General features: G+C 42.3%; 1 protein-coding gene across 1 annotated transcript in view; it reads right to left on the bottom strand.

Moving 5' to 3' along the window:
* AACS (acetoacetyl-CoA synthetase) overlaps positions 1-14,147 on the bottom strand; it is a 35,027-nt gene extending 20,880 nt beyond the window's left edge. Inside the window, exons 1-4 of the mRNA XM_008947606.1 lie at positions 14,015-14,147; positions 11,146-11,249; positions 6,699-6,819; positions 3,691-3,804 (exon numbers count right to left, since the gene is read on the bottom strand). Of these exons, the coding sequence (XP_008945854.1) occupies positions 3,691-3,804; positions 6,699-6,819; positions 11,146-11,249; positions 14,015-14,147 (472 nt within the window). The remainder of the gene's footprint in view (positions 1-3,690; positions 3,805-6,698; positions 6,820-11,145; positions 11,250-14,014) is intronic.
* Positions 14,148-14,256: the final 109 nt, after the last annotated feature.

The raw sequence follows: 14,256 nt of genomic DNA, 5'->3' as shown, positions 1-14,256 counted from the left end.
GCTGCAGTCATTGTTATTTGCCTAGCAGATGGCCAGTGGGAGACCAGAAGCACTTCCCATGTGGATATGTGCAGCTTGCATTAGGTATTGCATTTGTCTCTTCCAACTGTTCAAGCATCCCTGACAGTATTGCAAGGCATCATTACAAGAGATGTTTCACCACACATCTGCTTCAGTTATATTTACTATGAAGTGCCACCTTCTTAGTGGTGGAAAAGTGAGGTGAGGATGAAATCAGCCTGAGAAAGTGCTGACATTGTTGCTTGTCCACCCACATTCACACACCTCCAACTTCAACATACTCTTACTGATGATGCAACCATAACTTGTATTGAAGAAACTAGGGGATGTGTTAAGTACAATGAAAAGTTAAGTACTCTTGTCCTAGGGGCAGTGAGCACCAAGATGAAATTCTAAAGCAAAGAGTGTTAATGGTCTTGTGTATGATTTCAACAGCTCAAGATGTTAAATTAAGACAAAGTGGCAACACAGGGCATCAGAACCTGGAAGGCTGACTAGATTCTAGGCAACTGTAATCAACTTAATAAAATATATCCCTTGCATTTAAAAGCTGATTTTTCAGAAGCAGAAAAAACATTCCCTATATTACTGCTATAAACTGCATGAACCACCACCCTTACTTCTGCTATCTGTTATTAATTGTGGAACAAATTAGGTCCCAGTAGATTTGGGCAAGCTTTGGAGAGCCCAGTCTTTGATACCATAAGTGGGTATATGGTCAAACTTCCCCACCCAGCACTTAGCACCTCTGGCCTACTTCAGTTTGGCATTTGGAGAAAAGCCTGCAGCCTCAACCTCTGACATTATGGTTTAGCTCTTCCAACAGCTGCCCATATCCCCTGGCAAAGAAAAAATACATAAGGTTAAGAACCAGGTTTTTTTTTTAAAAAAAAACTACTATCTAACAAGCTGGATTGCTGTTAAAAATCCCATCAGATCTCTTCCACAGGAAAGCTCTCCCTAAATATGGGCTCCTGCCCAAAGCAATGTCAGACTCAGGAGTCTAGGACTGGGGGCACCAGGGGAAGGGAAGGAGGAGGAACTGTGTAATAGCTCAACTAATGGGAGCCAATATGGGCTCATCTGGCTGAAGACTACAGGGAAAAGTCTCTCCAACAGCCAGAGTTAAGAGGATGGAGTGGAAAAAAAGCACAATGTAAGCAACTACCCAGAAGAAAAAAAAGCATTTGAAGACTCTGGATAATTTAAAAAGCTTTAACTGAGCCTAAAAATGTATTGCAATTTTAGGGAAACAGGTTGCCTAGATGCATTAATCCTTTCTGATATCAAAAGTAGAGGGCTCTGTAGTGACCCCCAGCACAACACAAGCCTGCTGCCACAAATAAGCTCTAACCATTCATGCTTAAGCTATTGAAATGCTCAAGGGGCCCAGCACAGATACCGAGTACCTAGAGCAGCTGGGCAGAAGAGTCTCTGGGGTGGAAGTGCCAGAGAGGAAATTTTTTCCTCAGGAAAGGCAGAAAGAGACCAAGAAAAAGAACCACAATAAAACAAAAACAAAAAAAAACCAAGTTGCAGCTTACTCAAATGATGGGAGCTTAACTGAAGACATGTAGGGAGCAGAGATCCAAATAGTGGTTTCCACTGTACTTTCAATGTATGTGTCCTTTTTCCTTTGTTTTTGGCTTTGGTAGGTAGTTTTTTTTAATTAACAGTAACAGCACCAGATAGCCAGACATCCTCCCTCTTGAAATCACTACAAGTCCTTTCAGGCTCAGCACTGGAGTCAGCACAGACCTCTTCTCTCCCAAGAGCAGGACACAGTTTTCATTCATAGAAACGAGTAAAACATATCCAGTAACTACCCCTCTGCATTGCCCATCACTTTCCCACAACATATTTCATCATGTATGGGGCCTGAAGCTGGTACAGAGCTTTCTGCTACCTAGGCACAAGATTTAATCCTTCAGTTTAACAGTCAGCAATACATATGGAAGAACAGCTTTGAGGCCCGTTATTACTACCTTCACTTATGAAGCAATAGGTAGTGTATTAAATCCTCACAGTCTATAAAACAGTATCAAGAATTTTTTTGTACACATTGGGAGAAATTTCACTTAAAGTCAAAAAGGAGTGCATCCCATGTGCTTCACAGTGGCAAACAGCATATACAGAAAGCATCAAAATGGGTCAACAAAACCCTAAGACTTTGGTTACATGATATCCAAGTTTCCAGTTCTATGCATAATTGTGTAATGTTTTGCCAATATCAGAGGCAACTTTTTATAACACATATAACCCACTTTTACCATCTGATGTACACATCAGAGGATAGGTAGTAAGAAAGAACACTGAAGCTGTAAATGCTCAGACATGCAGAGTGTAAGTTTTCCTACTCTGTTTTCAGACAGAGGTTGTTGCTCCTCACATTGTCAGATATGAACATGACAGTATTAAGATTGAAAAAGGAGACAAATCAGAGCATTTAACTCAGTCTTCACTCAGTCTCCCAACCTCACTGGATGGTTCATATCCAATTAAAGATGTGGCTCTAATTCCAAGTTAAAAAAGCTACCAACTGTGATAATGTTCAGTTACCAGTTCCATAGGATGCTCATACCATATGCATGAGGTATGAGCTCTCAAGTGTATTTTACATCTGCAGGTCATGTTTGGGGGGGTTAATAAAAATAATGCATATCCTTCTGTTCTTGAAGACATGTTTGAGTTCTGTTTGTAACAAACAGAAAACAAACCAGTTTCATCATTTTCAGTTTGCATCATATAAGAATTTACACATACTTAGGATAATGGCCAAGTATTGCTCAAAGAACATGTGGTTCCAGTAGTAAGATAGATACACACATCAGCAGAACTACCAGGCTGGGGTGAGGGAGTTTCAGGGATACTGAAGTGTAAGTCAAAACTGCCATGACAAAACTGGAGCATGTACATCAGAGCACATGAAGTACAAAGATGAAGTGGCTCAGATGGAAGACCAAACCCAGCAGCTTAGAAATAAATGGACTGAGGCCAGCCTAACTTCCTTCTATGCCTGGACTCCTCTCAGTGCTGGATGAACAAGAGGACTTGATGATCTTAAAGGTCTCTTCCAACCAGAAAGATTCTAGGATTCCAATTGTGTTCTGTACAAGCTGTTCACAAGACAAAAACCTGTTTGTATAGAAAAATCCAGCATGACAGTCTTATGACTGAGAAAACACATGTCCAGAAAATTGAGAGTTGCTGAAAGGATCACAGGATTCTAACTATGAAGCTCTGCACCAATACAGTATGAACAGTAACTGCTCAATGCCCCATATTACCTGGGGCTGCAGGGTCAGTTATTGCCAGCTGGCACCAGAACAACCAACCTGGGGCCATGATTTTCAAAACTGCCACAGTGTGGATCTGCCAGCCCTGGTGAGTGAAGGCTCAGCTAGATGCAATGTCCTCATCACCTCTGCTTCCACAGAGCACTTATGAAGCAGACCTTAGTGAAGTTATGAATGAGGTATTTTCCTTCCCTCTCCAGTGCTAGAGAGCTTGCAGCCTAATCCAGTGTATTTCACACAAACATAAATATAGCAGCATAAAAGCCTTTTCTTTAGAATGTTTCTATGAATTGGTATTTAATATTCATGTTTCTATAACTCTGACAACTTATTTCAAGAATTTCACCTCCTATCCTTAAAAACAACAACTTACCCACAACTCTGTCTCCTACTTTTACTCCCATCTTCCTCATGGCTGCAGCATACAAAGCCACAGCTTGTCTCAGTTCTTCAAAAGTCACTTTCAAGATTTCTTCCTTGCCTTCCTCTGAGGAAAGAAGATTAAAACAACCAGTCAGAAATAATGCATTCCAATGTAAGTAGTGTCTAGTACAAACTACTAATTCTGGAAGAAAAACAAAAAGCAGTTTTAGACTATTTTCTACTAATAATTACATTTTTTGCTTTTCAAATTTCTCTTATGCTGTACCAAGCTTTTCTTTTCAATGGGAATCGAGTATTAATCAGTAACACACATTCAGTAGGCAGAAGGACAGTTTTAAAGACATGAACACATGTGGAAATGCAAACTAACCCCTGGAGAAAGGTGTGTTCTGGGCATTCATGATAGACTGCACTCATCAAGGCTCCTTTCTAGCATGGAAAGAACAGCCTCATTTTCCCTTTTTGCTAAGTTCTCATTAGGTCTAGGAAGCAGCATCAAGGTGCCAACTTTAGGTTTTATTACATCAAGTCACTGTTGACTAGGAAATTTTGCACATACTTACTAAGGTCTGACATCAATATATGTTTAAACATCTGCATTTGCCAATGTGCCACAATGCAAATAAACTAAACCAGATTCCAATTACCTCCAAAAAGATCTGCAGGGTGTTTTTATTTTTGTACTGAATGCCAGATGTTACATAAGCTGTTAATAAATCACTCATGAAACAAAATGAACAAATCTAAATGTTATGAAAGGCAAAGTTTGCCATCTTAAAGGTCCCTTCTGGTATTTCCTCCATGTGACTCCTGCAAAGCATTTGGCTTGTCCTGTTTCCAGTACCCAGTGCTTACGCCAAGGATGTCACAACAGGAGCATGCTGCATGCCCTGGTACAGCCAGTCTCTGCAGAACAGCCCCCATCGCTCTGATTTCCACAAGCAGGGAACAGTTATTTTTACTCTTTTGCCTCAGACTTCCATCCCAGTAAATGTGGACTTCATGTGGAGTAAAAGAGCAGGTTGTGATGGGAACCACCACAGAAGTCAATGCAGGGGCTGCCAGCAGATTCTGGGTTCCCACAGAACAACAGGAAATGGGACTCTGATCTTGCTCCATTATTAAAGCCCCCAGGAGAAGGGAGTCACAAGCCATTAACAGCAAGTGCCAGCAACAAGCAAAATGGTTTAGAAAAGTTACATGGACATTCCTGTGCTCTGTACACCCACACTGCTCCCACAGACTCATCCCTAGTGAATCCACAAACAGGTTCCCAAAATGCCACTCTGACCTAGCAGCGAGGGGTTAACAAAAAATACTCTGACTTAAGAGACCTTAAGAAGATTAAATACAGCAGAAGGTCATGAAAAGAAATGCAGGTGGAAGTCTGTTCACTACAGAGGAGCAATGTGTTGACTCCAGCACTGAGAACTGTATTCAACAGGAAAAGAATTTGCCCCTTTAGGTATCTTCACCTGTGAATATGTGACACAAAGCAGTGAGTCTCTGGTACACCCCATGACTTCCTAACAAACAAGATCTACAAGGACAATGTAATCACAAGTCAACCAAATAATTCAAAGTTGGTAATGATTCCTTCAATAATTTGAACTGAAAGTATTTAACTCCACTTCTTCTCAAGTTGCATGCTTAGCTTTTAACATTAAATCAATTGTGTCAATTCTACACACATTTAGAGTTGACTTACTAATCAGTGTTGGGCTTTCAGCTCTTGCACAAGATGTACTTAACTACATTGATTTTTTTCTCCATTAAATAATACATAAGAAGCTTTTCTAATGGTCTTAAAACCTGAAGGCACCGAGTTCCTCACCTTGAAGCTAGCTTTGTTACAAGCCTCATTTCTATCAGTTTCCACCAGATCAATTCTCATTACACCAAAACTGAGTCACAGATTTATACATTTTCCCTCAACTGGTAGTTGATTTTTATGTATATGTATGATCAAAGAGGTTTCTTTCAATACCTCCAACCAACAAAATGCAACTGATAAGTATTTCTTCAGCAGTAAGCTTACAAAAAACAATTCTGTTGTCTCACATTGTTTTTAAACAGCTATCAGAACAATATTTATGTAATTCAAAACCTGAACTCCATGCATCAGAAATCAGAAACTAAGACTTAACACCTACACAATCAATTTATAGTTCTGCACCATTTGCTAATGAGCTGTAGGACTGCATTGTTTGTTGTTAAGGTATTAAGAAGCATCACTGCTTGGTCAGTCTTCTGATAAGGATTAGGTCCAGGAAAAGGGGAGCTCAGAACACAGCTCCCTTAGGAAGCACTCACACACCTGCATGGAAGCTAATCCCATCTAACAGATTAGAATAATTTTTTTAAAATACCAAAGTCAGCAGATATATGGACAGGATTTTATCTTAACATTACCATCCTCATTGTGAGTATACACACATTTTACTACACTTAAATCTTCTCCAGTCCAACAAGGAATTAAGACTGAGCTTTAGTGTTCCAGTAAAGCAAAATCCCAAATCTTCCATGCATGTACCTATGCTTCCTTTCTGTATTGTCAAATGGAAAGTTAATTCCTACCTACGCCCCATGTAGTCCTTAGTATTCCAAAGATAAAAGGCATAGGAAGAGGGTGTGCAGGACAACATCAAGCAACAGTGCCAAAATACTCCCAAAGGCAAGCACTGTGCTAGTGTTTATGACAAACATGAATAGCTCAAATACTGACACTAAAACAGCATGACTGCCACTACCTGAATGCAGTTCAAGACATTCTAAGAAAACTTCATTTAGTTTGCCAAGGACTTTAGAACCACCTATAGTCCCAGTGCATGTTTAGGTGTTTGTTGCAGAGCTGTATTGTGGTTTCCACAGTTACTGCCTTCATCTTCCTCTTCTGTCCTCACCCAAGCCAGTTTATTTCCAGGTTTCATAAAAAGCAGAGCTATTTTATAAGGCCCAGTCTTGTCACCTATAAATACAAGCCATTAGTTCTCTTACTTGCTGCATACAGTGCAATCTTGTCATTGTCCTTGTGCCTCAGAAGGTTTTCTGCGTAGTTGAGGCGGCTGCCCTTGAACCACTCCGGGACATCCGCAATGCTTTTGGATGTGTCAACCACCTGGGAAAACACAACACACTCCTGGGAAACCAACAGTTTCTTTTTCAGAGCCTTGTACAGCAATCAGCTAACTCATTCCAAGCTCTTCACACACTCCATTAGGCAAGAATCATTTCTCACAGCTCACAGATGGCAAACAGGCACTAGATCCTGTAATTACAGGCCTGAAAAGATTAATTATTTGTCAACTGTCACAAGCAAAGACAATTACAACAGAATCAGGAAGAGCTCCTTGCTGACAGTCCTGCCTTCAGACCAGCCCTAAATATACAAGTGAAGCAAACCACTGTGGCTTCCAGCCCTCAAGACACACAAACCACAGCACACTGAGGTTTTGTGCCTGGGAGCAGCCCAGCCATGCACTCCAGCCTCCCCCTCAGGAAAACTGAAGCAGAGGAAGGTATGAGCGCCGATTCTCCCTCAGCATGAGTCACAAGGTACACAGAACAACACCAGGAACTTGGACAATGGTAATTCAAATTAACCCTAGACTAAAAAAGTGAACTGTGCAGAGTTCAAGCTTCTTATTTCAACTCACCATCTTTCAGGATGAAGTTGCAGCAAACTTAAGAACTCCACACCTTCATCCAGAGTGCAGAAGTGCTACTACTATTAACCTCTTTGACTAACAAATATTGTATTACAGACTGGGATTGCACATTTCTACCATCTGCAGTTTTCTAGAGTCCAACAATGTTGAAAGCCCATATTAACCAACTCCCTATTGAGGACTAAGACATGCAAAGAATTGAAAAATGCAATGAAAAATCATCAAAGAATGTTCAGCTGAAAACTTCCCCTTATCTCAAACTAGTTAAGCCACAAAATATTATTACCCCTTAGTAAGCCACAGGTAAGACTATACCTTTAACAAGTGATCAGTGAAGGCTCCCTTTGCATTAGCCACCAAAGTATGTGAATTCCTTCTGAAATGCCCCAATATTTAGAGATTCAACTGCCCAGCAGCAGTACTCTAATCTTTAAACTAAAACTTCATTTTACAGTTGTTTTTGAAAGCTTCAGTTTATACCCTCAGGTTTCTCCCATGGACTGCACATGCATTACAGAAAGAGCATTCTTTTCGACCAAGTAAAAGCCTCTTCTGAAAGCCAGATAGAACTCAAAATACTTCCCATTCCCATTGTGTGCTTGAGATGTGCAGTGTAATTATTACTGGAGGCAATCCCAAAATTCACTTTTATAAAAGAAGTTAAAGCTCATGTGTAAGTGCTCTACTGTATCACCTCATTTCAACCAAGTTTTCTAAAAATGGGAACTCCAGTAGACTTATTTCCTCATATCAATTAGCTAGAACTGACTTATAATACCTATGATTTATCTACTCAAACTGCAGAATTTTTTTATACCAACATATATTACTGCAGTAATTAGAAGCCACTCTTAAAACCGACTCATTACTGACTTCCTTATCTTGAAGAAAAGTGCACAGAATGTTTTCAGTATTTTCTAGGACAAGATCTAAGACCTACTCTTTCCAGAAGTGGAACACCCCTTCAAAGAGCTCCAATAGCATAAGGTGCTGGACCTAACACACTTGATGCTCCATTGTTTTCTGCTCAGGTAATACTTATGATTCCTAGTTAAGCCAAATCTCTTTAGAAGTGGTACTTTGTTATATGGACAATCTGATCTCTCCCTTAGGGAGAATTTCTCAGCAAACAACAGAAACTCAAGGTCTGCTAATTTAGAAGAAGATCCCAGTTCTAGCAAGTCTATGAAAATGCAGAGCTTTGCTAGAAAGCTTTCACTTCATGCAGTCTGAAATGCTCAGCAAGTCTACAGGAAAGGAAAAGCAGCAGTCCCCAGTCCTGCCAACTGCAGTCCTCATTAAACAAGTAAGGCTCCACTCCTACTCACACAGCAGCACGAAGGCAGACAAGGCCAATTTGTGTGGTTAGGTGAACGTGCCAAGCACCAGCTGTACTCCCACACCACCAGCTCCTGTTCTAGGACTGCTCTTCACAACAGCTAATCAGTGACTGCTTCCCAGGCCTCAGCAGCCATGGATAAGCATCACATTAGCAGGTCCCTCTGTCCACACCTCTGATGCATTTCCCCTCCTTGGTATAACCATACATTACCATGCCCCACAGATTCTGCTTACTCTAAAACAGAGACTATCCCTTTGAGGAAGAATCTCACCCTTCAGAAACCAACAATCCTTGCCCTACTGTGGTACATATGATGTTCTGTGACCAAAGAGCAAAACAGCATGTCCCATGAAAACCTCAACAACAGACACCAGCAGAATACTCAAAGCAGCCCCTCTGCTGTCACACGTTTCTTCTAGCAAACAAAATATATTTACACTACATTCCTCATTGAAGAATCAACTATTTCTAACTTGGCATAGCAATGCCAAAACAGCTGTGCCAGTATAGCTCTGTACAGTGCAAGTATCTTTGTTCTTTTTGGAAGTGACATGTGTATCAATTGCTACAGAGTAACATGGACACATCTACACCAAACACTTAAAAACTTCACTAAGTTTCAATAAAACACTGGCTGCCTGGATCATATATACATGAGATGTTACTGGTTTTTTGGTAGAATGACCTATGAAAGTAGAAACTGGCTGTTTCACTGGCTGGGGACAAAGGAGTCAGCTCTTCTTTTCATGAAAATAAGTTATCTTCCTTCAAATAAGACACTTCAAATAAATCAGCCCTTTAGATACCACAGAACAGCCCAGGTACTGTGACCATCCTTTCCTCCTGATGCTCACCAGAAAGGGACCAACAATAAGGACTAACAGCAAGACAGCTTTGAGGCTCAGCAAAGCTGGAGCCAAGTCTTGAAGGTGACACTGAAGGAAAGTTAGAGGCAAACTGCAATATCCATGAAGAGTGAGTCAAGTATCTTCTGCAGTACTTGTCCATCAGCTGACTCTGCCTTATCCTGATTTAAGATCTCACACCACAGCAGGAACCTTGTAGAATAGACAAGCAGGGGCCTGGAAGATCACAAGTAGTCTAGTTAAAGCCTTCCTAGACACTGCATTCTTGTTTCTCTTCCTCAGAAAAACATCCATTTTTAGGCCACCATTGCCTGCTTGGGTCTCCCTTCCAGTTCCCCAGCCACTAGTGCTGTCTGGAGGGGCAGATCTCCAGGAGTGCCACTCCAGCAAGTCAAGGGAACAAGAACTGTTACTGTCCAGCTTGCTCAGTCCAAGGGTGCAAAACAGCTCCTTTGAACTGCTTGCTCAGGGCAATTTGCATTGATGGGGAAATTTAGAAAGACAGTCTTGCTGACAGTACAGACTGTAGAGTGAAAATACAGTATCCAAATACAACCTGGCCAGATTTTGAACCACTAGCTCTAGTAAAAAAACTAAAAAGTGTTTACAGTCTTCAGACTACATAGTTCAGAAAGCAACCTAACCCTAACCCTTACATTCCTTCTAAATTCACTCTTCTAAAGGGTAGGTCACATTAAGACACCTGAGCAGTTTCATGGCAGGAGGAATCACTTGATCTATCCTATCATGCAGTACACAGACATTTGTAAGACAGGAAAAAGCAAAGAAGACTTAGCAGTTTCTTTTGCAGAAGTGCCAGTACTCTGAGTGTTCTTGGAACAGATGGCCTCCAGGGATTAAGATAAATCCAGTCCTCTGTTAAGTTCCATGAAGGTTCTTCTCCATCAAGCATTTGCAGGAATGAGCCCATCATCTTCCTCAGATAAACTGCAGGGTGATGTTGATGTCCTACACAGGACTGTATGAAGGCTCCAGCTTTGTGCTCCATTTGCAAGACAAAGTAATTTTTAAGCCACACTGTGGCATGTTCTGGTATTCCACTTGTGATTGTGTTCAACCACTACCATTCCCTCAGATACACTTCAAGCCTACATCTGACTGCAGAGACTTCCACAACCAGTTCTACAAAGCCCAGGTGGATCAGGTGTACTTATCTAAGCTCACTCAAGGAATAAAAACATGAACTTGACTGCATGCCAGCATTCACAAATTCAAGATGATATTCTAAATATCACAACTCTAAAGCAGAAGGCAATATATTGAAAGACCACTCAGAAGCAGGCAGACTGCCAAGGTATGTGAGAGCACATGACCACAAGCACCCTACAGCAGAATTGGGTAAGACAGTAGAACTTGAGGATTTCACTGTCCTAAAGTGCACTGCAACAGACCACCACCAACCACCACACAAGGAAGTTCAGGAATATACACTTGACTGATTTCTCATATGGCTTGCCAAGGTTACAGGAACAGGTCAAAGGACTGATTGTAAAACTGATTTCCCCTTCATGCTGCACTTGACTGCTAAAAGCTAAACCCACACTTACCTCATCGTACAGGCGAGAGCACACGATGTTACTGTACTTCCAGAATTCAGCCCAGAAGTCTGAGAAGGATTCCACTGACCACTGGTACAAGTCATTGTAGTTAGCTAGAAGTAATAGACAACCATCAGCATTATGCAGAGAATTACACGAGTTCAGGCAAACTACCATTAGGGATATCCCAGAAAAAAAAAGAAATTGTGGAACAACCAATAAGCTAAAATCCATCCCACGGAGGAGATCGCTTCTGTTCAATAACAGCCTCCCTGAACAGATGGCACATTTCACCTGACTGCTGCAAGCCACTGGCCACCAGACAGGGCCCTTCTCCAGCCACTCTGCAACATCACGTCCTGCTCCTCTGCCCCACCAGTGACACTGAAGATCAGACAGCAGGACAGAGCCCTGTTTGCTGACACTTCCACTCCCTATCAGATCATCAACACGGTGCTTTCATACAGCAAAAGATAAACACATCTTCTTGACAAGAGACGTGTTGGATGGGTCTAGTCCAGGACCAAAGAGCTCTGCCAGCACAGCAGCATAGAGACGGGTTCACTCATTACTAACTGGAAACCCAACAGCACTGTTGCTAAGGAAGCACACGTTATTCCTCAGCAAACAAGGGGTCTGAAGCCAGTTCACCTTCTCATGCTAGCACAGCATGAAATGAGATGTTTACTAGCTAGATATTAGAACCATGACCTGGCATTAAAAACATGGAAGTGACCAGTTTAAGCTTTACATGACTGAGAGAAATTAACCTGAGGAATTCTTGTCAAAACCGCAATTCAAACTAAATACTGAAATTCAGAGTGTAGAAGAGCTTTAGGTACAAATAACTGAAGCCAACTCCCCACTACCAGCTTAAAAGTGCCACTACCAAGTTACATCCATGCTGTCTGGAGCTGTGCCAACAGCCAAATTAAATAAATACCTGCCACCAGTGACAGTAGAAGCAGTTTCCTGCCCTGCCAACTGTGTTTCCTACTTGATGCTTTCAGCTAAACCACTTGAAGTCATTTTCTCCAATTATCTTTGATTTATTATCCTGTTATCCAGCTGACTGGATGACTTCAGAAGTCATCTTTGCCTCCTCCTCCTACAAGGAGGACATCTTCCAGTTTTGTAAGAAAAAAACATGTGCAACCCTCTCTACACCGTTACTCTCACTTGATCATGACAACTGCTTCTGTTGCCACCCAGTCTGTCCATTCCACATCTTACTCCACTCAGTCTTTGCCATCAATGCACAACTGCTCCCTGCGTGTTACTGACAGCCAAAGACTCTTCTCTGTAACTCAGCTTTTGCCTACACACTGCCTCAGTCTCAGCCTCCTACATGCCCTTTTTCACACTCCACCCAACTTATCCTTCTGTACACTGCATGTCAGCTGGTGTGGGGATAAGACTTTGCCAAAGGATAGTTCAAGCTTCCATCTCCTCCTTCAAAAACCCAATTGTGCCACATGCTGCAAATCATATGATAAATGCAAAAAGCTCTAAGTCACCACTGATTTGGTTTCTTACAATATGAACATTTGTTCTGTTTTATCCATACAGATTGTCCCCAAATAAGCTTTGACATGCACATCCTTCAGGTCACTAGCCTCTTATTCAGCAATTAAACATTGCATCTTGTTACCCCATTTTCAGGGTTGGACAGGGCTGTGTAATCTAAAGCACTATACTGCCCTGAGCTCTCCAGTCAGCCCACATCTTAGTGTTACATAAAGAAACCATTCTTAGTTGTTGAACAGCACACAGACCAATGAACATCAGTCCTACCTAATGGAAGCTGACAAAGGTTTCTATATATGCATGGGTATCCACTTCTGAATGGAGAGAGCCACTTCAAAAAGGGGTGAAGAGAGTTCTGCTTGGGACAGCCATAACCACAGGTAGCCTGTCTGAAACTGTATTCATGCTTGATCATATGGGTATCAGTTACACAATATTTTGACTCAGTTACCTAAAATCCTGTAGGAACTTAATCCCCGCATAGTAGAGTCAGACAGGATACATTTCTGTTCAAATAGGAACACTCACAGCAGTCAAAATAACAACCTGGCTTGCCTAGATAGTAAGCTCCCACTCAAGGTGTGTAGTTTTCAAGACACAAACTGCCAGGAGCACTAGATCCATCGCTACTACTCCAGAATGTCTCTGCTTATACTACCAACACATTTCTACTGGAGTGACAAACTTGTCAGGCCACTTGCCAAACTACTCCCTTCATTCCCCATCAGAAAAACAATTACAAGCAAGCTACACAAGCAATTTAGCCCTCACTTAATGCAAACAGAGCACTAAGCAAGCTACTTAGAAGCAGATGACTCGACCCCCACGTGCACTGAAATCCACCTGATTTGTGATGTGAATGAGCCCACACAGCCAGCACCACTGACTCCTGACACCCTGGAGACACCACCTACGGTCATGGAAAAAACAGCACAGTCTGGGCTAGGGCACCTCTGGAGGTCCAGCTCCCTACTCAAAGCAAGGCTCAATTCATAGTTGACAGGTAATTTCCAGTTCAAAGGACTGCAAATCTATTCACAGCCACATAGCTATTTCTGAAAGAGCCTGGTGTACAGCTTCAGATTGAAGAGCTTAGACAGATGCACAGCAAATACCTTAGCTTCCACCACCAACCCAGCTTACACATCACCTTCCACTACCCAGCATACTTAAATATTACAAGCCCTGCACTCTTCGTACATAAACGTGAGCATGGCCTTAACTCAAACCTCACACACATGTCATTAAAGCACCGTACTAAGGCTTACTCTAACCTCACACCTTTGACAGCAGTGATCCCTCAGTCCCACATCCCCTTAAAACATTAAGTCGTTCCAGTATCGCTCCTCACCCAAGGAAATCCCTGCCAGCAGGACCTCAGCTGCACAGCAGAGCAGCCAGGAGCACCCAGCAGGCACCGACGCCGCCCGGGCTGGCGGCCAGCGGCGGCACCAGTGACCGATAAGGCTGCTGGTGCTCCCCATCAGCGCGGACCTTCACACCGAGCGCGATGCTGCACCGGAGGCCTCTGCCCGAAGCACGGGCAGAGCATCCCCCTCGCAGCCCGGCCCGGGAGGAGGGTGGCCGGGCACG

This window comes from Merops nubicus, unplaced genomic scaffold (assembly GCF_000691845.1).
Source record: "Merops nubicus isolate BGI_N331 unplaced genomic scaffold, ASM69184v1 scaffold6869, whole genome shotgun sequence".
In the NCBI taxonomy this organism is placed as follows: domain Eukaryota; kingdom Metazoa; phylum Chordata; class Aves; order Coraciiformes; family Meropidae; genus Merops; species Merops nubicus.
The sequence above is the reverse complement of the archived record's forward strand: the minus strand, read 5'-3'. Positions and strand labels throughout refer to the sequence as shown.